At 35.6% G+C, this 24,645-nt stretch overlaps 1 protein-coding gene across 1 annotated transcript in view; it reads right to left on the bottom strand.

The window, feature by feature from the left end:
• Positions 1-4,362: 4,362 nt before the first annotated feature.
• Positions 4,363-24,645, bottom strand: part of LOC127848283 (uncharacterized) — a 44,382-nt gene continuing 24,099 nt past the window's right edge. Inside the window, exons 7-13 of the mRNA XM_052380657.1 lie at positions 23,054-23,177; positions 20,230-20,322; positions 16,989-17,097; positions 14,203-14,391; positions 12,588-12,724; positions 11,764-11,904; positions 4,363-8,732 (exon numbers count right to left, since the gene is read on the bottom strand). Coding sequence (XP_052236617.1) covers positions 5,302-8,732; positions 11,764-11,904; positions 12,588-12,724; positions 14,203-14,391; positions 16,989-17,097; positions 20,230-20,322; positions 23,054-23,177 — 4,224 coding nt within the window. The 3' untranslated portion in view covers positions 4,363-5,301. The remainder of the gene's footprint in view (positions 8,733-11,763; positions 11,905-12,587; positions 12,725-14,202; positions 14,392-16,988; positions 17,098-20,229; positions 20,323-23,053; positions 23,178-24,645) is intronic.

Below are 24,645 nucleotides of genomic sequence, written 5' to 3'. Positions count from 1 at the left end.
TATTGTTATTGTAGAGGAGTATTGGGTAATCTTATATGACAAAATGGTTGAAACTGGCAATGGTATGAACCGCACCAGGCAGTCTTTAATTTTTTTCAGGTTAAAATACCATCCTCTATTTGGGCATTGCATGTAATTGACACAAGCTTCTTTCGCATTTTGCATTTAATTATTTTGGTTAAAACAAATGACTATTCAATATGATACTGCCGATTTGTATAAAAGTTACATTTAATTTGGTGGATTGCAACATTGGCACTAAACCAACTATTCTTACTTGCAACCACAAGACTTGCTGAGCTTCACATTATATATACATGCAGTCCTCAAAATTTTCAGATATAAATCATATTTATTTATGTGAATTAATTAATTTTGTTTTGTGATGCATGGAAACAAGTATTATGTGTTGTTATTAAATGTTAAGTTTATTAAAATACGGGAAACCCTTTCGAAGACTTTTTTATTGATGTCATACGAGAGAAAATTATAATACCTGTAAAATAAAATGCCGCAACTGAAAATAAATTAACAATCAGATTCTTTGACGCTCACCTGAAAAACTGTAGCTTAGAGTCATACTACTCCAGAACCATGTGATGGTATTCACCAACACTATTAAAGACATAAGAAACAAGGGCTGTTTGTAAAATATACATACCCCCTATATGGGCTGTCAGTTGTATTGGCAGCCATTGTGTGTATACGTTTTTTGTCAATATGACTTTGACCTTTGATCTAGTGACCTGAAAATCAAAAGGGGTCATCCGCCAGTCATGATAAATGTACCTATGAATTCTCATGATCCTAGGCCTAATTATTATTGAGTTATCATCAGGAAACCATTACACTGATTAGAATCACTGAGACCTTGACCTTTGACCTAGTGACATGAAAATAAATAGGGGCCATCTGCCAGTCATGATCAATGTACTTATGACGTTTCATTACCCTGGTGTAAGCGTTCTTGAGTTACACATGTATCATCTGGAAACCATTTTACTATTTCAAGTCACTGTGACCTTGACATTTGACCTAGTGACCTGAAAATCTGTAGGGGTCATCTGCCAGTCATTATCAATGTACCTATGAAGTTTCATGATCCTAGGCGTAAGCATTCTTGAGTTATCATCGTCAAACCATTTTACTGTTTCGAGTTACTGTGACCTTGAACTAGTGACCTGAAAATCAATAGGGGTCATCTGCCAGTCATGATAAATGTTCCTATGAAGGTTCATGATCCTAGGCGTAAGCATTCTTCAATTATCATCCGGAAACCTTTTTACTGTTTCGAGTCACTGTGATCTTGACCTTTGTCCTAGTGACCTGAAAATCAATAGGGGTCATCTCTGCCAGTCATGATCAATGTACCTATGAAGATTCATGTTCCTAGGCTTAAGCATTCTTGAGTTATCATCCGGAAACTATTTTACTGTTTTGAGTCACTGTGCCCTTGACCTTTGACTTAGTGACCTAAAAATCAATAGGGATCATTTGCCGGTCATGATCAATGTACCTATGAAGTTTCATGATCCTAGGTGTAAGCATTTTTGAGTTATCATCCGGAAACCATTTAACTATTTCGAGTCACTGTGACCTTGACCTTTGACCTAGTGACCTGAAAATCAATAGGGGTCATCTGCCAGTCATGATCAATGAACATAAGTAGTTTCATGATCCTAGGATGAAGCATTCTTGAGTTATCATCCAGAAACCATTTTACTATTTGGAGTCACTATGACCTTGACATTTGACCTAGTGACCTGAAAATCAATAGGGGTCATCTGCAAGTCATGATCAATGTACCTATGAAGTTTCATGATCCTAGGCCTAAGCGTTCTTGAGTTATCATCTGGAAACCATCTGGTGGAAGGACGGACCGACCGAAATGTGCAAAACAATATACCCTCTCTTCTTCGAAGGGGGGGGGGGGCATAAAAAGAATAGACGTAGAACAAAGAAAACAAGAGCACCGCCTTGCGGGTGCAGACCGCTCATCTATTTTCTTTTAAAAGGTGAAGGGACTCTCAATTTCAATCACAAAGGAGGGAGGGGTGGAGTGAAGAGGGGTGTATACTGTGGGGGTGTGGTCATTTATTACATTATCTTCCAAACATGCGGAAAAAAAAATCGGGGAGGGGGGGGAGGGGATTTTTGGGTGCGATGGTTGGACGGTATTTCAAAAATAAAATAATAAAAATAAATATTTGTGTTTTTTAACCTTTTCAAAACTTCAGGTACAGTAACCTCATGATAGCATGAAAGTATTTGAAGTTTGAAAGCAATCGCCTTGACACTTTAGAAGTAAAGTGGGTCGAAACACAAAATTTAACCATATATTCAAAGTTACTAAGTCAAAAAAGGGCCATAATTCCGTTAAAATGACAACCAGAGTTATGCAACTTGTCCTTTTACTGTCCCCTTATGATAGTTTGCGAGTGTTCCAAGTATGAAAGCAATATCTATGATACTTTAGGGGTAAAGTGGACCAAAACACAAAACTTAAACAAATCTTCAATTTTCTAAGTATAAAGGGCCCAAAATTCCGTCCATATGCCAGTCAGAGTTACATAACTTTGCCTGCACAGTCCCCTTGTGATAGTTAATACGTGTAGCAAGTATGAAAGCAATAGCTTTGATACTGTAGGAATAAAGTGGACCTAAACACAAAACTTAATTAACTTTTCAATTTTCTAAGTATAAAAAGGGAACATGATTCTGTCAAAATGCCAGTCAGAGTTACATAACTTTGCCTGCACAGTCCCCTTATGATAGTTAGTAAGTGTTGCAAGTATGAAAGCAATAGCTATGATACTTAAGGAATAAAATGGACCTAAACACAAAACTTAACAAAATTTTCTATTTTCTAAGTATAAAAAGGGCACATAATTCTGTCAAAATGCATGCCAGAGTTATCTAACTTTGCCTGCCCAGTCCCCTCATGAAAGTAAGTAAGTGTACCAAGTTTGAATGCAATAGTATTGATACTTTCTGAGAAAAGTGGACCTAAACGCAAAACTTAACCGGACGCCGACGCCAAGGTGATGACAATAGCTCATATTTTTTTTTCAAAAAATAGATGAGCTAAAAATTGTAGATCATTTGCAATTATACAAGCTGCAAAAGTAGCTAATGCCCTAAATAACGTGTCCTTATTTGATTGTGTAATAAGAGTTCTTTAATTCCATGTCATATTGAACTGTGAAACACTATTTGAACAAAACGGATGAAAACAATATTTTTTTTGTTTTTTGCCTCAAGTCTAAAAATTGGTTGGTAAATCAGGACCAAGATTTTTGGCAACTTTTAACTACAGGGGCATAACTTGAACAAACTTAACTTAGGGCCAATATATGATGTTACCTATAAATCTTTACATCACTGACCCAATTTCATGAAGAGATTTGTTTATTTATTTTGCCGTTGAAGTCTTTATATAATCATGTTCCTCATTAGAACAAGCTTTTTCAAAGACTACTATCTGATGTTATATACTAAATATTAAAGCTTTGGGCCTTATGTTTTTAGAGTTATTAAATTTTCCACTGTGTTCATATTATGCATTTGGGGAATTGTTTGAGTGATTTTTGTTTAGGGCCTATAGATTTTTATCAAATACAAGTCAAAGTAAAACTGATGACACCAGCTCGCCACGGTTGACCAAAAGCGCATAATTTGAAAAAAAAACTTTGCTGAAGACCTAAAGATGATACTACATGCCATATATAAATGCCATGTCTTCATGATTTCATTCAAGAATATGTTGAAAGATTGTTAGGTTTATGTCAAACTGGCGACCCCCTTGGCGGGGCCAGTTTTAAAGGGGCCGTCCAACAGATTGGTAAATTGAAAAAATTAAAAAAAGTTGTTTCAGATTCGCAAATTTTAGTTTTTGTTATAATATTTTTGAGGAAATAGTAATACTGACCATTCACCATGCTCTTAAATATCCATTATACATGTATGCATCTTTTGACGATTTGAAAACCTGAAAATCATGAAATGTTGTGCCATGCGAAACGATTGAATAATTTGGAAAGTTCTGTAGTTGTAGTTATATTTTGGGAAACTACGAGGATTGCTTGTAAAGGTAAAAACTACATCCACTCTAAGCATGAGCATGGATGGTCGAGTGGTCTAGGCGGGTGACTTTTCACTCCAGGACTCCAGGGGGTAGCCCTTTTGAGGGCTACTTTTTTTCCTTTTTTAAAATTGCATTCTTGTTTTTTGACTGGAGATTTTTAGGTCAAATGTTTTAATTTATCAGTATAAAGCATTTTATGACATGCTTCAATACATGCAAAAATCTGATGGACAGCCCCTTTAACATTTGAGGCATAACTTAAACAAAATTTGTAGAGGCCGTCTAGAGGATGCTACAAACCAGTATATAAAACCCTGTCCTTTGTGATTTATGACCAGAAGATTGTAAAGGCATTCCCTACATATGTATATGCAAAACTGATGACCACTGAGTTTATGCCAGTTTTGATTCCCCGAGTCATAATTTGCGAAACTTTGTAGAGGACCTCTGGATGATGCCTGCAGCCATATAATAGTTATGAAAGCCATGGGCTTAATGATTTTAGACAAGGAGATTGTTAACGTATATATTTTTCCACATATACAGCTATGTAAAACTGGTTCACCAGACAAGACCCATGGGGAATCATTTGAACAAACTGTTATGCTTTATACTAAATATGAAAGCCTTTGGCTTTGCAGTTTTAGAAAACATTTTAAAAGCTATTCACTTCACAAGTCCTAAGTAAACGTGGTGCGCAGACAGTTTTGAACCCAGTGGCATCATTTGAACAAACTTTGTAGTGACAATAATAGAATGCTACATAGCAAATATTTAACCCATGGGGTCGTGTGCTTTTAGATTTTCATTTTCATGTTATTTTGAAGGCCCGTGACCTTATATATCAACAATCCTAAATAATTTGAACAATTTTATAGAGGACCACCTAAGGATAATGTCTGTGAATTTGTGTCATATTCTACCCATAATTTGAATACGTCGAAGAAAAATTTCTCCGACGCACGCACAGAGAGACGGTTGACGGACAAAATGGTATGCAAAATAGCTGAACATGAGCACGCTGTGCTAAGGTGAGCATATAACAAGACAGTTTTTAAAAACAACAATATATTCTACAAGTAGTAATATTTATGTGCACATTTAAAGGCACATTTATTATAGAACACAGGGTGTGTCAGGTAATCATACTAATTGAATATAGGAAACATTGTTTGAATTACATGACTGAACTGTAAAAACCAACTGCAAAGGTCAAATCAACACGGAAGTGAAGACACTTCTGTCAAATCATCATCGTTGTCTGTACATGTGTAAGTGTCCGTCAGATTGTCGGTAGAAACATCATCGTACTCTGAATCAAAGTCATCACATTCCAGGAAGTCAAACATTCCTACCGAACGCTCGGGAGGCGGCTTTGATTTTGCTGCATTCTTTTCCTTTGGTGGAGGTTTAAAGTTCTCATTGTTTAATCCCAATTTCAAGTTGCCAGAGTTCTGAGTAGTGAAACTGTCACTGTTATCATTACGGCTTGTACCCGATGACCTCGTAATTGCACTTGTTGACCTTGAACTCGTTGACCCAGACCCTTGAGATCCCAATCGTCGTCTTGGAGGCAGAAGAACATTCTTCCGCTCTTGTCCTTCCTCAGATATTGGTACATGCATTGCTTTATCCCGTTGATCTGACTCTGGAAACGTTTTCAGTGGTGGATTTATGGGACCTGTCAATATTCCCTTAGCCTTAGTTTCTCTGGTAGCACCATTAGCTCCTTGAATCACTTGGTCACTTCTAGGATTCACAGGTTGAGTATCACCGTTCATTTTAACGTCATTATCCTGCGCTATTTGCTTAACTTTGCCTTTAAGATTGTCCTCCTTAATTGGAGGCTTTTGTTTTGACTTTGATGCAACTGGCAAATTATCCAGTTTACTTTTATTAAATGTAAATAACCCTGTACCTTTATGGCCTTTGGTCAACACTAAGGCTCCGTTGCTTATGGCATCTTTAAAAGCATGATTTGTTAAAATTTGTTTCCCTTTTGACCCAGATCCATCAAATGCACTTACCTTCTCTTTTGCCTCTTTTTTAAGAGCATTCACTTTTGCCACATTGAAAGCGTTTCGTTCTGTTTCTAGGCCTTTCGTCCTAGGAGAAATATAAGTTTTATTAGGACTTTCACACAACCCTTTGGAGGGACTTGATGCTTTTATTATTTCACAATTATCACTGACATTATTTACTTCTTCGGCATTTGGCAACTTTGATTTGGGAGTTTTTGGTCTTGGTGAACTTGTTTCACTAATTTTTTGTTTCGTATCCTTTTTGTTTCCAACTTTAGCATGATTTTCATGCAATTTTTCTTGCTTTTCACTGGCATAATCCAAGGACTGTTTATCAATTCGGTCACGTTTATTCTTTAAAGCTTTCTTATCATCCAGACCTTCTACAACATTTTGGTTTTCCTTCACTGTTGATTCAATTACAAAATTATTACCACTAGTAAACTTAGATCCCTTATTATTTTCTGCACACTTAGTCTTACAACCAACACAAGCGAGATCATTTTGCACACATTTCTTGGTATCGGCACTTAATGCCATCTGCTCAGCAGCTATATCAAGAATGTCAACATTTTCAGGACGATTTTTATCGGCTCCACAATGCATACAGTGTTCTGCTTCCACATTCAGAATATCAACAGTCTCATCATTCATCGCCGACCATCTATGCACTTCTGCAGTCACTTCTATACGCTCTGGATTGTCAAAAATGTCAGAATTCTCTAATGACGGGCCCCTATGCTTTCGGTATGGATTCGTGTAAGGCCTCTGGTTGAGCATTTCTTCCTTTTGCTCCTGCTCAATATTCAAGACATTAACCTCCGTTGTTCTATTGATATCTTTATTATCTGTCCTTTCTACACCTGGTATTTTAGACACATCCTCATGAAGGGTAGGATCACCCTGTTTTCTGTATGGATTTGTATAAGGTCTCGGAATATAACATTGATCAGCACTAGAACTATTCCCAGAAGTGATTGCAAACGGTACATCAGGCTCATTTCCTAACACATCACCTTCAGCTAGGTCTTGGTACTTTCTTTTTTCCTTTATATTAGGTCTTTTGCCCACATATTGTTTACCAGCATTAGTAACTTCTGGAAGGTCTATAGTCGCTTGCAAATTAGATTCCTTATCCATAGCTGCAGCTTGGTGTTCGAGATTTCTGTATGGGTTAGTGTAAGGTCTTGGTGAGTATTGCGGTTTATCACCAAATGTACTTTTATCGGCTAGATTGAAGCCAGTACTGGCTCCACATCCACTGATACTTTCTGAGTGTCCATTAGATATGGCATGACCTTTCTCTGTTAACTGCAACTGACCAGGGAAGGGACCCTGATGTGCAGGATAAAAGTCTATAGGATTCAATTGAAAATAATTGGCAGGAGAGGAAAAAAAGCTATTTGAGTGATAGTTTGTTACCACATCAGGTTGGTTACCTATAGGACCAAAAAAATCACCGGCACAATATCCTTTGTTGTTTAAAAACCGCGACCAACTTTGACCATCATAAAAGTTCATTTTTCCATTATGCCCAATCTGTCGTTTATGATTTGAAGTTGCAGAAGACACTCTGCTGTTTGGCTGAGACTGGGATTTCCGTGTTTCATGCTCTCTCTTCGCTGTATTGCGTTTTGCAGTCAACACATAGTCACCAGAGAATGGTCTCTTTCTTGAGGCCTTTTCTGTGTCATTTCTAGGTACCTCAGGAGGGAGGTTAACTTTTGTATTCGCATACTTGAAGTCCCTCGCATTTCCTTGGCTTCCTTTACTACCCCTGCTCGATGCAGACCCTAGTCTACTACTGCCCATTACATCTTTCTGCCCCGAATTTCTTCCAGCACCTGCACTGGCTCTAGCTTGTGCAAATATTTCATTCACCAAGGGACCTAACTCCTGCAGATTGGTGACCTCCCCTGTTTCTTGGCAGTTCTCTTCAGCATGAATGACCTGATTACCTCCCATTTCAATTTTGTCCTCGTCTTCCTGGTAAAAACTGGTTTCCGTCATTTCAAGTTTCACCTCCCGACGACGGCCTCTTCTAAAGCTACCACTTGGAGAGGGATTAGCTCCTTTGAAATTGGCAGTGTTGGATGTTGAATTGTCCCCCTTTACTTGTTCATAATTTGACTTTATATTGGTATCCGTTTTCATGTTTTCTGAAGAAGGCAGTTCGCATTTGGCAGTGAAAATAGAAAAATCTGGCAGCTTAGGTTGGGCTTGAGGTAGCTCAATTTCTGAAATGCTATTTGACTCAGAAATATTTGATTGCATGTGTCCGTTGCTCTGAACATCTTGGTGATTTTTATTAGGGCCAAAAGGAAAACCATTTAGCCCAGAACCCATACTTATATCAGAAGAATCACTCTTACGTCTTCTTCTGTTCATAAAATTTTTCATTTGATAGGAATTCATTTTCAGCACATTATTTGATATTGGCTCAAAAATTGGCTGAACCCGCGAATTAAATTTTTTCCGCCTATCACCTTTTCTTTTTCTCCTCTTACGACGCTCCTCCTCCCGAATTTCTCTTTCAATATCACTTAGTTTCTGGCTCATACTTGACTCATACGACCTGCGATGGGATGCCTTGGATGACCCTTTTCGTGAACCTTGTGACATTCCATCTGAAACAAAATTAGATACACTACACATGTATTTACAAGCTGAACATAATTGACCAAATCAAAAAGCGACTGACAAAAAAAGCACTGAATTTGCCAAATATTGTTATTTATTTAGAGGATAATTATAGCACATGGTTGCATATCTGGTTTAACTACTTTGAATCTGTGGACAATAACTTAAGACAAACAATAAATGATTAAAATCCTTCGCAAACAACCTTAGAAAAAATGATAAAATTCTTGGCAAACAACCTAAGACAGTGAAAAAAAAACATTTAATCCTTTGCCCACAACCTTAGAAAGTGAAAAAAATGATTATATCTTATGACAACAGACTTAAACAAGAGGGCCTGAAAGGCCACAAGATGCTCACCTGAGATACAAACGGACTGACCTGCTCTGTGCCTCCTCAAGTTATCATTAGAACAGATTTTCTGACCAAGTTTCATGCAGAGTGAACTATAAATGTAACTTTTAGAGTGATAACAAGGTTTTACTATAGCCATATTAGGATAAATTCCCCGATCCCTAGCGGATATGTTTTTCAACAGACAGGAACTATTTTTTAGCTGATCCAAGATAGCCTTAAAACAAATGATATGATCAGGTGTTATGAAGATTGAACAAAAAAATGTTCCTTTTAGAGTGTTAACAAGTTTTTACTAAAGTCATCTATGGAAAAATGACCTGACCCCTGGTGGCAATGTGTTTTAACCAAACAGAACTATTTTCAAACACGTTCAAGATATTGTCGGGACAAATCTTCTGACCAAGTTTCATTAAGATCAGACAATAAATATGGCCTCTAGTGTTAAAAAAAGGTTTTACTAAAGTAATATATAGCCATATACGTAAAATGTCTGCCCCATTGAGGCCATGTTTTTCAAGAAACTGGAACCATTTTCGAACTCGTCCAAGATATCATTGGGACAAATCTTCTGACCAAGTTTAATGATGATCGGAAATAAATGTGATCTTTAGAGTGTAAGCAAGGTTTTACTATAGCCATATAAGTAAAAAGGTCCCGCCCCCTGGCGGTCATGTTTTTCTAGCAACGGTAATCATTTTTGAACTCGTCCAAGATATCGTTGAGGCGAATCTTCTGACCAAATTACATGAAGACTGGAAATAAATGTGGCCTCTATAGTGTTCGCAAGGCAAATGTTGTTGCCTCACAATGCACAACAAATGACGCATGACGGACAAAAAAACGATCAAAAGAGCTCACCATGAACACATTGTGCTCAGGTGAGCTTAAAAAAAATTATAACCTTAGACACTAAAATTTCTTTTTTAACCTTAGCCAACAACCATAGAAAATGCAAAAATGATTAAAGCCTTGCCCAACAAAGTTAGACAATGACAAAACGATTAAATCCTTGGACATACAACCTCAGACAATTAGAAAATGAGAAAATGTTTAAGCAAGATGTCATTTTTAACCCCAATAGGCGGTGTCTTGGGCCAAAATTCACCAAATCCTTTCTTAGACTTAAGAATAAGTAATAGACTTAGATTCATCAAAGTTTTAAGATACATAGGTTACCAATGATGCTCATGTCAGTTACAAATTTGTCTTTGAAAAAAAATCATATAATACTATTACTGGAGGTAAATTCCAAGTTAGACTGAAAATGCAAAGTATTGTATTACATATAGGAATTTTATTTTTCGATAGACTAAGTCTTAAATTTGCAATGTGAATACAGGTCCTGGTCTAATAAAATTTCTTAGTTCCATCTAAAACCAATGTGACATGCATCCGGGGTTACATTTCTACATTAGATACGATACTTTTGCGCTCAACCCTATGCATTCTGAATGAACAATATCTTTTAATGTAAGTCATCCACTTCTAGCATTTTAAATTACAAACAAGGGCTGTTTGTAAAACATGCATGCCCCCCATATGGGCTCTAAGTTGTAGTGACAGCCATTTTGTAAATATGTTTTTTGTCACTGTGACCTTGACCTTTGACCTAGTGACCTGAAAATCAATAGGGGTCATGATCAATGTACCTATGAAGTTTCATGATCCTAGCCATAAGCTTTCCTGAGTTATCATTAGGAAACCATTTTACTATTTCGGGTCACTGTGACCTTGACCTTTGACCTAGTGACCTGAAAATCAATAGGGGTCATCTGCCGGTCATGATCAATGTACCTATCAAGTTTCATGATCCTAGGCATAAGCGTTCTTGAGTTATCATCCGGAAACCATTTTACTATTTCGGGTCACCGTGACCTTGACCTTTGACCCAGTGACCTGAAAATCAATAGGGGTCATCTGCTAGTCATGATCAATCTACCTATCATTTCGTGATCCTAGGCATAAGGGTTCTTGAATTATCATCCGGAAACCATTTTACTATTTCGGGTCACCGTTAACTTGACCTTTGACCTAGTGACCTGAAAATCAATAGGGGTCATCTGCTAGTCATGATCAATCTACCTATGAAGTTTCATGATCCTAGGCATAAGCGTTCTTGAATTATCATCCGGAAACCATTTTACTATTTCGGGTCACAGTGACCTTGACCTCTGACCTAGTGACCTCAAAATCAATAGGGGTCATCTGCTAGTCATGATCAATGTACCTATGAAGTTTCATGATCCTAGGCCTAAGCGTTCTTGAGTTATCGTCTGACAACCACCTGGTGGACAGACCGACCGACAGACCGACCGACATGAGCAAAGCAATATACACCCTCTTCTTCGAAGGGGGGCATAAAAAATTAATTTGCATTCAAGCAAATCTTTAAAATATAAAATCAAAAACATGGTTGTATTTATTACCCTTAGGGCTAACCAAAAAGGTGCTATACAAAATGCTTCCAACCAGTCTCTTTTGGACAACTGCATGAGGGTCAATAGTGAATATTATAAAAAAAAATAATGGATGTGTTTATAACCCGTCAGAGGGCTGACAAGGAAGTTCCTACGAGGATATTCTTAAATTTTAAACAATCAGGGTGTGTGTGTAAACCTTCAGAGGGCTGACAAGTAAGTTCCCACAAGAAAAGTTACCAACCTGAGTCGGATGTGGCCCTGCGTGAGCGATGATGGTGCATATTCTTGACGTCCCTCGTTCTGCGGCCATGTTTCGGTATGGATACCGTATAGCCTGATGACATGGAATGGGAGCTGGCACTGCTGCGGTCAAACCTCAGTCCTGCAAGAAATAAGATCCAATAATAATATGTCCCAAAAGTTCTGTTTGTAAAACAATATTATAAAGGTCCTTGAAGTTTAAATCCATCTTGAAACATAATTCGGTACATATTGGTACAGATTCGATGACGATTTATGGTCACAATTAGTGGAAACTTTTAACAAGAGCACCGCATAACGGTTGCCAACGCTTGGCTGCAGGTGCAGTTTTGTGAAAGTAAAATGAAAATAAATGAAAGCTTGTATGAATTTTTTTTTAGAGGTCACAGTGACCTTGACCTTTGACCAAGTGACCCCAAAATGGGTGTGGCATGAAGAACTCATCAAGGTGCATCTACATATGAAGTTTCAAAGTTGTAGGTGGAAGCACTTTAATTTTAGAGCCAATGTAAAGGTTTAAGCACGACGCGGACGGTGGATGTCGGACGGCGGACGACGAACTGGCTATGACAATACCTCGGGTTTTCTCCGAAAACAGCCAAGCTAAAAAGGCTGATATTTTTATTAGTCAAGAGAAACAACTCAACAATTCCCAAGGCATTTTTGCTGATTATCAAACTTGGTATAGATATTATGCCTACGTGAATAGTCAGCAAGGTTTAGTGAAGATCACATTAAAACAGTTAGAATGAAAGTTGCCAACAGGCACTGACCGTTAAAATATCCAAATGTTAGTTAACTTACCAACAGGATCATTGGGATCAGTCCCGTAATTGATCGACAGGCGCTCATTCTGTCTCTGCTTCTGTCGCTTGGAGCGTCTTGCTACAATCCTGTGTTTCCTCGTCGTCTGAGGCTCATTGACTGGTTTGTTGCACAGTCTGCATAATAAAATTATGTTTTATTACATCATTACTATGAATGCCTGATGTCTATACAAGTGAATAACTAAAGCTGTTTGTTACAGAAATTCAGATTAAACAATTAATTAACAGAATGTATACATAATCCTTGCCTGATGATAATACTATCGCATATTTCAATATGGTACATGTACATGTTGTCTTAAAACCAATCATCAGTACAAAACTTTAATACAATCAAAATAACACAAGTTTCTGGCTTTGAACTGCCGTATAGAACCAAAATAAAGTCATAGAAGCTTTAACCATAATATAATCTTGTGTGATAGGTACAGTAAGCAGTATGTATTCTGTAGGGCAAGGATAGTGCAACATAATGCAAATTTGATAACTTTTATTACACTTATTAATATCAAAATAGAGGGATAAAAAATAAATACCAACAAGAGATGTGTTCATCAGAAACACAATGCCCCCTATTGCGCCGCATTGAATTTTTTTTTTAACCTTTGACCTTGAAGGATGACCTTGACCTTGAACTTCCACCACTCAAATGTGCAGCTTCATGAGAACGCCGCTTTGAATTTTATTTTGTTACTGTTGACCGTGAAGGATGACCTTGACCTTGAAGGATGACCTTGACCTTGAACTTCCACCACTCAAAATGTGCAGCTTCATGATAACGCCGCTTTGATTTGATTTTTTTTACCTTTGACCTTGAAGGATGACCTTGACCTTGAAGGATGACCTTGACCTTGAACTTCAACCACTCAAAATGCGCAGCTTCATGAGAAAGCCACTTTGAAATTATTAATTTTTACCTAGGACCTTGAAGGATGACCTTGACCTTGAAGGATGACCTTGACCTTGAACTTCAACCACTCAATGTGCAGCTTCATGAGAACGCCGCTTTGAATTTATTTTATTTTTTTACCTTTGACCTTGAAGGATGACCTTGACCTTGAACTTCCAACACTCAAAATATGGAGCTTCATGAGATACACATGCATGCCAAATATCAAATTGCTATCTTCAATATTGAAAAAGTTATGGCCAATGTTAAAGTTTTCGGACAGACAGACGCCATATATTTGACATTTGACCTTGGAGGATGACCTTTACCTTCACCTTTCACCACTCAAAATGTTCAGCTCCAGGAGATACACATGCATGCCGAATATCAAGTTGCTATCTTCAATAGTGGAAAAGTTATGGCCAATGTTAAAGTTTTTTCCGACGGACGGACAGACTGACATACACACATACACACATACGGACATACTGACTGACATACATTCCAACTGCTATATTCCACCCTACCGGGGGCATAAAAACAGACAGCACAGGTTGGAATACATTTATGTTATGATACAGTTTTTGATTATGTAAAAGTTTATAGCACACACCTTAATGATTACTTTATTACAGTATGTCTATAAATATCCCTTCATTTATATATATATTTTGATGTTTTGTGATTGGACTGGGCCCTGTACCGTCTAAACGCTCTCCTCCAGACGTCAACAGAAGTCCTTGTCCACGACCAAGAGCTGAACAGCATACTGGCGCCAAAAAATGCACCAAAATTAAATATGGCTGCCACTATGCTTGGCTTAGTCTTCATAACACAGGAGCTTTCAGCTGCACCATCCATGATCTGGATCACTGAGACGTTTGCTTTGCAACTGTCAGCATAAAAAGTGTACTTAATAAAATTTCACACTTTTTATATGAGCATTTTGCCATTTTAAGAAGTATTCCAATCATATCATGGCAGTCAATAAACCCACTATACTTTTCAGGTTGGGCTGGAATGTTTTTATACATTCACAGAATTATATATAAACACACATTGTTATCACATCACTAGAAACTGTGACACTACACATAACAGACTTTCATTTTCAATCATATCTACACATTATCACATTATAAATTTGTACCTTGATTTCAAACAGAAGGTATTGTTCATAAATGTTTTTCACAACTGATTTGTAAAATAACTTACATGGTAAGAAATTAAACTGGAGGATTTCACAACTTGGACTCGAAACTCTTCAATCATAAATGCTTAAAACAGCACAGCCAATAGAAATGCTTAGGGAAAATGCAGAGAAAAATATCAATCAGCTGTGTTAAAATGTAAACATATCTTTAGCTCACCACCATTAACCTTATATGTGTTTACTCAAATAGCATAAGTTACATTCAAGAAATATGTCTCAGATTCATACATATTTGATAATGAAAAAGCAAACAAAAAACAACAACAGTATGTGAGCAGGATAATTTTTTCTATTTGACACCATCCCAGTACATCTAATGCCTTCACCATAATGCATTCATGAATGATTGCCAACTTCAAATTCAGGTTGTACTTGTCTTCAGTTATATTTTTATCACTTTGCTTGCAATATTCGTCCGACACTAATTTTCATGAACTTTTTGGGTCTTCCGCTCAACCAAATACTTAACAAACAATTATGTCCAAAATATTGCTTCAGACAATACATAAAAATGCAGGAATTTTAGATCAAAGGAATATGCCAAATTTCATGAATCCACATATGTCATTTCAACAAAATTAAATGTATCAACAGTACTACATGTATTTTATTTCCCCATATAAGCAGCTCACAAAGTGGTCCAAATTAAACTCACAGCATATTAAATATAGATCACCCTTAAACTGCAAATGTATTTGTCTAATCAAGTAAGAATCTAAATCAATCATGCCTTACCATGGATTAAAAACCAATTAACCATTCTTTGTCATTCTGATATCGGGATTTTTAAAACCCTCTGCGAATACACAGCAAATTCAGGCTTGGCGAAATTGCCGGTCCGCCGGTCCTGACCGGCAGATTTCAATTTGGTCCGGCAGGTTTAACAAGAATGTCGGTCCTGGTGACCGGCAAAATGTGAAATGATTGCAAACAAATCTTTTTTTTTCAAGTTGAAAATTCGAAGAGCTAATCGCTTACTACATCATGAAAATGAAATCGCTCGTTGTTTTGATGTTTGCTGTAGGTTTGTTACGTACAATTAGCAAATCCAACTTGTTACACAACACCTACTTTAAACTCGTTTGCAAAATCGCCAACTGCGTTCTAACAAAAAAGATCTTGATAGCTTTTACATATTTTTCGAGTAGGATAAGGACAATAAAATATGGTATCGTGATCAACACAGCCATATGCATACGCCATTTTTCATAAGTGTAAAGAGTAAAGTGCATTATGGGGCAGAGCTTTCATTGGACGAGCGAATTTAAATTTAGATTGAATGCAATACGATACATGTACAAAGAAATGTTTTTATTGCATCATATGCAGTGCCATGTAAAAAAACGTGCTTCCCGGGGACTTTCTGATACTGGTCAAAAATGAAAATGAATCTCTGTTAACAATTACACTGCGTTAGCATGTAAATAAATCGTCTTTTTTATTTAATTAATTACTAGTAAACGTTCTGAAAAATGAAATGCCTTAATCATTAAATGTCAGGTAACGTGTTTTGTACTGTGCGCAGTATATTTTAACAGCCGCTCCAAACTGCAATCATATTAAAGTAAGAATGTTTAAATCGTTTCGAATAACTTAAATTTGATAATTATTAGGCTTGCACATACGTTATTGAAATTATCGCACCGAACCGTTCTAATAGGGAATACATGTAATAAAAACTGACACGCGAATTTTTCACAACATGATTGACATTACACAACCGATTAACACCAATTAGCTGCCAGTGTAACCTCTAAGCGATTAAAATCAATTTAACGGCCGGTTGAATAAAGAGATCAAGATGTGATCGCTGCCATTTTTGAATTTTCTAGTTAAGTTGTTGTTGCTTTACGGTCCGGCTAAATTTTCTCCGGACCGGCACATTTTCTGAAATGCCTGTCCGGATGACCGGCAGATTTTTTCTAATTTCGCCATGCCTGCAAATTTATTAAAAAGTTAAGTAGCTAAAATGCTAAAAATATTTAATTTTCTACAAAAAAATCAACATGAAAATGCTTGGTAAATGTATCCCTGTCCAAAATTTTCACAAATCTTTAAGGACTTCTACAGATTATATCCTTAATAGTACATTGTAGGCCAATTATAAAAGAGAAATGTGTCTTGAAACTGTAACCGTGGTTAATTTAAACAATTTTTGAGCCCTTAATTAACTGGCTCCTATAGGAGATTTTCATCCTAAGAACTCACAAATAATGCTTATTGTGCAATAAACAATGATAAACTATATGATATTTTTTTGAATAAACAAAACATACTATGTGTACTGCAGTAGACTGTCATCCCAGGTCTGAGTGTTCACAAACTTGTACACGTGCACACTCAATGTCAAAACCACCAGTATGAATGTCAGTGCAACAAAAATGCCTATCAAAGAAAAAAAAGGAACAAAATATTAGTAAATCCTAGCATATAGCCAAAATAAGGTGAGGTGAAATGCAGTGGAAGGTGATGGCATGAATTTCATTAAGGTTTAGGTGAATTTCAATGCAGGTTTATGTGCACTTTAATGCAGGTTTGTGTGAAATGTTGGTAAATTTATGTATTATAATTCAGATTTACATAAAAGTGTTGTAAAATTATAAGTATTTCAATGCAGGTTTATGTACATTTTAATGCATGTTTATAAGAAAGGTTGGTAAACGTATGTGTATTTTGTATGAAGGTTTATGTGAATTTCATGCAGGTTTATGTTAATTTAAATGTTTAGCGATTTGAATTTCAAATAATTATATAAGGTGATGTGAATTACAATGCAAGGTGATGTAAAACTCAATGTGAGGTGATATAAATCTCAAGCTGTGTTGAATATCATAGCAAGGCAATTTGAATATCTATGTAAGATGATGTGAAATTCAATGAAAGGTGATTTGAATTTCAATGTAAGGTGTTGTAAATTTCAATGAAAGATGATGTGAATTTTAATGAAAGGTGATTGAAATTCAATGTAAGGAGATGTAAATTTCAATCAGACCTGTTTACCCTACAGATTGCTTCTCAGTAGTAGGGAGAGCATCTCTCAGTAGTTTTGGGCTGTTGTCAGTAGTTTTAAACTTTTCAATCATTTTGAGCATTAAAACACCATGACTGGGTCACATATCAGTTTAACGGTATATAAAGCATTAGATGAATTTACTTGCTAATCATTTAATCTCTTAAGTGATTTTTTTTGCTTTTATTTGTTACAGCCTGTGCCATTTGGATTGGGAAAATTAGCGTGATAAACCATAACATTGGATAAAATAGCGCGATAAACCATGAAATTGGGAAGCATTAAGCATTATAAATATGATTGTAAGTAACAGAATTCAAATTGTTTTTAAGTGCATATTTGACAGCATTTTTATCTTATAAAGTGCTGCATTAACGTCTTTTTACAATGAATACAATATTTAATTAATATTCATCCACATGCATATTAAACTTGCAATAATCTATAGATTCTTAAATACACCATTTGATCATAAGCTCTTTAAGAGTAGCTATTAATTTAATTCAGTATTTTTTAAAATTAAATATCATAAGGGGAAAACATAAACAAATATTGACAAACACCGTTTAGTGTTCTTGTTGTGTGAATGATGTATTAAATGGAGTTAAAATAATATATGTTATTTGTTTACCTTTCAATATCTTGCACTTGACAACCTCAGTTCAATGCTATTTCATTAAACTATACAGCGTAACAAACATAATAAAGCAGAATAAATGAGAATATGCATATGAATCTGTGTATACTCCACTAACATATATATCAAATTGACCGTTCTAAGGCGGTGACGTACCCAAGCTTTATTCTTATTTGTGTTTATGTTGTTTTGTATTGTGCTGTAGTGTGCTGTTTTGTACTGTTTGGGCATTCGGTCACTTGCCTTAAATAAAGGACCTACTAATTGTTTAAAATAATAATTCGATACTACTCCAGCAGCTGGAGTTTTACTTCTTCATATTGTCTCTTTCCATTTTCAAACGATACTCATCTTATTATAATAAATGCTTTAACTTTGTGAATGACTAAACTCCAATTTTCCAACTCTCGTTTCGTGACGCACATTCACTGAGCAGATTTCTGATAAATATTTATTGTTGTTTTTTATCTCACGTAGTATTTTGCGTTAATTAACACACGCATAACATTATTCCCTAATGACCATATGTATCCGCATATGTATCCGTTGTTAATTTGAATGGTATTTATTATTTCGCCTTTAATCGCAATTTCTCGTCTGCTTGCCGCCATCTTGAACGTGTGCAAAAACAGGCGTGCTCAATCCTGATACATCGACTATCGTCGGTATTCTCCGCAATAGAGAGATGTGTATACTCTGTATAATGGATAGCAACGTTAAATCGTACATGTATATATTCGGCTAAATTTGCGAACCAATACGTAAGTCAGTTGTCGTTCGGTGACGACTCGACAAGCTCGATCAGCACTCGTTCCCCGGGAGGCTTGAATTTTAACGTTTCTTACTACCCAATGATTAAGATTGATAAATTACCCTCAAAGACCGAAAATAAGCAAAAGTACGATTAAAAACTGAAAATTTGACCATTTTGATCGATGGATCCGCAGTTTTTCAATACAAATCCGTAGTGCGTAAAATCCGTAGTGCGTAGTTTATCCAAATAATCCGTAGTAACTACGGCGAATCCGTAGAAGTAAACAGGTCTGTTCAATGTAAGGTCATGTGAATTTCAATGTAAGATCACGTGATTTTCCATGTAAGGGAAGGTGAATTTCAATGAAAGGTGATGTGAATTTCAATGGAAGATGACGTGAATTTCAATGTTAGGACATGTGAATTTCAATGTAAGGCCATGTGAATTTCAATGTTAGGCCATGTGAAATTCAATGTAAGGCCATGTGAATTTCAATGTAAGGTCATGTGAATTTCAATGTAAGGACATGTGAATTTCAATGTAAGGACATGTGAATTTCAATGTAAGGACATGTGAATTTTAATGGAAGGTCATGTGAATTTCAATGTAAGGACATGTAAATTTCAATGTAAGGCCATGTGAATTTCAATGTAAGGCCATGTGAATTTCAATGTAAGGTCATGTGAATTTCAATGAAAGGTCATGTGAATTTCAATGTAATGAAATGTGAACTTCAATGTAAGGTGATGTAAATTTCAATGTAAGGTGTTGTGAATTTCAATGTAATGTGATATGATTTTCATACAGTAATGCGCATTTCATGTAGGGTGATGTGAATTTAATTTCCAAAAAATCTGACCTTCAAACTTTTCCTTTTTGACAGGAGTTCATGAATAAATCAATTCACAATCATTATCTGAATCGTTCAATCTGATTTATAGGTAAATACAAATAAATTGTGAACTGTTATTCTAAACATGCAGGAAATGCCTAACAAATTTACATTCTGTGTTTTTTGTAATTGTAAACAGACATTCAATTGAACCAAAAGACATATTTTTAGATCTCAGGACTGCAAACATTTGTTAATTTCTATTCCAGACAAAGGTGACCTACCTAATCGAATAATTGTATCATGTATTTTTGAAGTAGCTTTTTGACCAACAAAGGGTGGAGATTCTTTCTTAAACTCTATTAACGTCTTGAGTCCTGAAATAAAAGAATGGTGAGCTGTGATACAATCTGTCTTTATGCTGTGCAGTTATAGGTTAGCTGAAACAAATTAAGTACAAGAATTTCCATTTTAAATAGATTTGTGTATATATATATATATATATATATATATATATATATATATATATATATATATATATATATATATATATATATATATATATATATATATATATATATATATATATACATAAAGAAAGAAAAGGATCAAGACAATTACATTTTACATGATAGAGAGATGTCTCCTTTCCATAGTCAAAGACTTGACATGTGACCTAGTTTATGACCCCACCTGATACAGATCAAAACAAGTTTTTTTAAGGTAGCGCACCTCTAATGGGCACATATCCAAATATAATCTAATTAATTATTTTCTTAATCAGCATCATTTCACTGAACTACATGCAAATTTGTAGGTAGGCTTTCCATGCTTTTTAAAAAAATATACTGATTTTTTCAAAACCACCCCCACGCTCGGCTTTTGTCCAGTTTATTTTCACCCCTGGGGTATATAAAAGTTCCATAATTCATTCAAATTTCCAAATATGGGCATGCAGTTGGTGTGTACAGATGCTGTAAAGGTGTTTAAAGTTTAAACAAGATGAAATAAGTATTCTTTTACAGACATTTATTTTTTACAAATTTTTATCTATGGAAGAGCGCCATGAAATGTAAGTGATTTCAGCCAAGTAAAAATTGGGTCGGTTAAAAACAAAGTGTCATAAAATTCAAAATAGTATCATTTAAGTCATATTTTAAACTTAGTTTTTATAGAAACACTATATACAGCAAAAATACCAAGAACTAGACAGATTTACCGTTTACTTTTTGAAATAAAAATAAAAATGCAACATGCATGGTTCGTATTTTCAACAGTAAATCACCCAATTTCGCCATAACGTTGTTTTAATTTTAATAATTGAAAAATGTGCATAAAAATTGCAACATATTTAACAATAAATATAGCTTATATGCCATATTAAATCAAATTACGTTAGAAAATAAATAAAACGCGTCGCAAAAAAGTATACGTCGTCGGCAGGATTCGAACCTGCGCGGGAATATCCCAAAAGATTTCTAGTCTATCGCCTTAACCACTAGGCTACGGCACCTAATAGTAGGCTCTTCAACCTTCGAAGAAATCGCGGGAAATCATTAGAGGTGCACTACCTTAAGATAGTTTTTTTGGAAGCACATGACCTTGATTTCAACATAGCTTAGATAAGTATAAGTATAAACTCCTGACAAAGTTTAATCAAGATTTAGTTATAAATCTGGCATCTAGAGTGGTTACAAGGTTTCCTATTGTTTTACCTAATGACCTAGTTTTCAAACGCATATATATATATATATATATATATATATATATATATATATATTTGTTTATTTATTTATTTATATATGAACCTATTTTCAAACTTATCATATTTATTGGTAGGATACACATTCTGACCAAGTTTCACCAAGATTGAATCATAAATTTATCCATGTTACATGGATTCAAACTTAGTTTAGATATTGTTAAAATAAACAACTGATCAAGTTTCATCAATATTGAGTGATAGTTGTGGCAACACGTTGGACGACCCCAGACATACATGTAGGACATAAACTGACAAGATCCCACTTTCCACAGGAGTAAGCTAAAAACTGAAAAAGGGATCTTTTATTTCATTCAATACAAATAAACAAGCCAAAGTCGCTAACCTGAGATACGAAATAACTGACCTGTTCTGTAGAGCCCATGATGTCATGTTCTGATGCACTTTCAAGAAGAGTGAACAATAAATGTAACTTTTAGACTTCTATTAAGTTTTTACTATAGCCATATAAGGATAATTTCCCCGCCCCCATGCGGCTACGTTTTTCAACAGACCCAAACCATGATCAAACACATCCAAGATATCATTTAAACAAATATTCTGACCAAGTTTCATGATGATTGGACAATAAATATTACTTTCAGAGTGTTAACAAGCTTTTACTATAGCCATATAAGAAAAAATGCCCCGCCCCCTGGTGGCAATGATTTTTTTAACCAACCGGAACCAATTTTGAACTCGTCCAATATATTATCAAGAAGATTCATGGAAATAGGACAATAAATGTGGCCTCTAAAGTGTTAACAAGGTTTTACTATAGCCGTATATAGCCATATAAGGAAAAATGCCCCGCCCTCTGGTACCCATGTTTTTCATCCAACCAGAACCATTTTCGAACTCATCCAAGATATCATTGAGACGAATCTTTTGACCAAGTTTCATAAAGATCGGACAATAAATGTGGCATCAAGAGTGTTAACAAGGTTTTACTATAGCCATATAAGGAAAAATGCCCGCCCCCTGGTGGCCATGTTTTTCAAGCAACCGGAATCATTTTCGAAGGCATCCAAGATTTTATGGGGACAAATCTTCTGACCTAATTTCATAAAGATCAGACAATAAATGTGACCTCTTGAGTGTTAACAAGGTTTAACTATAGCCATATAAGAAACAAGAGCTGTGTTTGTGAAACACAATGCCACCCTACTGCGCTGCTTTGAAACCACATATTTGACCTTTGACTTTGACTATAGCCATATAAGAAACAAGAGCTGTGTTTGTGAAACACAATGCCCTCTACTGCGCCGCTTTGAAGCATATTGTGCTCTGGTGAGCTAAACACCGCAAGTTGTTTTACAATTTTTACAACAGACAACAACACTCACCTCTAATGGAGTAAACAGCTCCCACAATTAGGGCTATCAGTATTGGAACCAGAACGTAGCCAAATCTAACCCAGACATTGTTGGAACCCGGGTAGCAAACCCCACTCAGAGAGTCAGCATCAATCTGAAAGGACATTCAATGCAAGACTAGTAAAACTTTTTGTATGTTTATTTTTCTTTTAAATAATAAGCAATTCATATTAAAATTGGATAATTGTAGTATGGTGATGTATAAGGGACACTTGCTACATTGTATATCTGCTAGCTGTTACATCAACACATACTCTTACCCAAACATGTCGGAACAGATGGAAAAAAATTATAGGGCAAGGCCTGAAGGACCAAGGTTGTAAAAATACTGGTAACATTATTGAGTTAAAGATGTGTCACGCAAACATGTACCTACTGCATTTTCCATGTCTCACAAAAAAAAAGATTGGTTCAAATGTTTGTTAGTCATAAATCTGACATGCCCAATTTGAAAGTATCCATAACTTTCATTTGTAGGTCAAGGTTTACAAAAATTGTACATTTATTTGGTATTACAAGTACTATGATTATCACTTGGTAATATTTCATGAAAGTTTATACTGAGTTTCAAGTATTTAGCTAAGCTTAATGTATATTGGTGGTGTTGCAGGATCATGATTCTAGTTTTCATTTTTCATGAAACCATAGCATGAGTCACCATAGCAACAACAGGTTTTGTCTGAAAAATAATCTGAAATAAAGTTCATATTTCCAATACGGCTCTTAATCCACATGCAATGTTTCATCAACCTACAATGTACTTTTTAAGTTATCCCAGAATCCAGATTTTAGTTTTCAATTATTTCTGTAACCATAGCAACCACAATTTTAGTCTGACGAAAAAACACAAATACTGTGCATTTTGTCAATATGGCCCTCTATCAACAAACCGAATTTCATCAACCTAGCTGAAGTACATTTTGAGTTACTGCAGCATCCAGATTAATTCAGACAAACAGACAATCTGACAGATGAAAAGACCAGCAGTTAACCTATCTTTACAATAGTAGGGGACTTTAAATAAGAACAGGATTCAGTTTTATATGGACAAGTTGAAAGCTGGGCCAGTCTGATGAATATTGGCAGACATATATTAAATTTTAAGTAATTTTCACATATTTTGTTTTCTGACCAGTCAAGAAAGGCAACACCCTGTGGTTTCCCTATAGATCTTTTCCTAAGTAACTTAGTATATATACAATGTATAATACAATCTTAACAGAGCATGAAGGTTGTTTTAGTCACTTCCATTGAAGGAAACAAGATTTAGGTATTTACCAACCCAGTAAAGTCAAGATTTTCTAAGTACAGTTTACAACATATGGCAGGATTGAACCCTTTCCCACTCAGAGGCAATGTGATAATGGCTATTTGCAAACAGCAGTAACTCGCAGTCTGTTCAGGTTTTAAGCTGTTTGCTGCTCATCAGTATCTAAGGGTTTGAAATGAATGAAAATATGTATCTAAGTGGTAAAGAGTTCATTCAGCACAATACATATCTGTTCTATATTTATTTTCTTTACCAAATTAAAATTGTTTACAGTAATATTGTCAATTAAAAT

Source organism: Dreissena polymorpha, chromosome 10 (genome assembly GCF_020536995.1).
Source record: "Dreissena polymorpha isolate Duluth1 chromosome 10, UMN_Dpol_1.0, whole genome shotgun sequence".
Taxonomy (NCBI): Eukaryota; Metazoa; Mollusca; class Bivalvia; order Myida; family Dreissenidae; genus Dreissena; species Dreissena polymorpha.
This window is presented reverse-complemented; position numbering and strand designations above follow the sequence as displayed.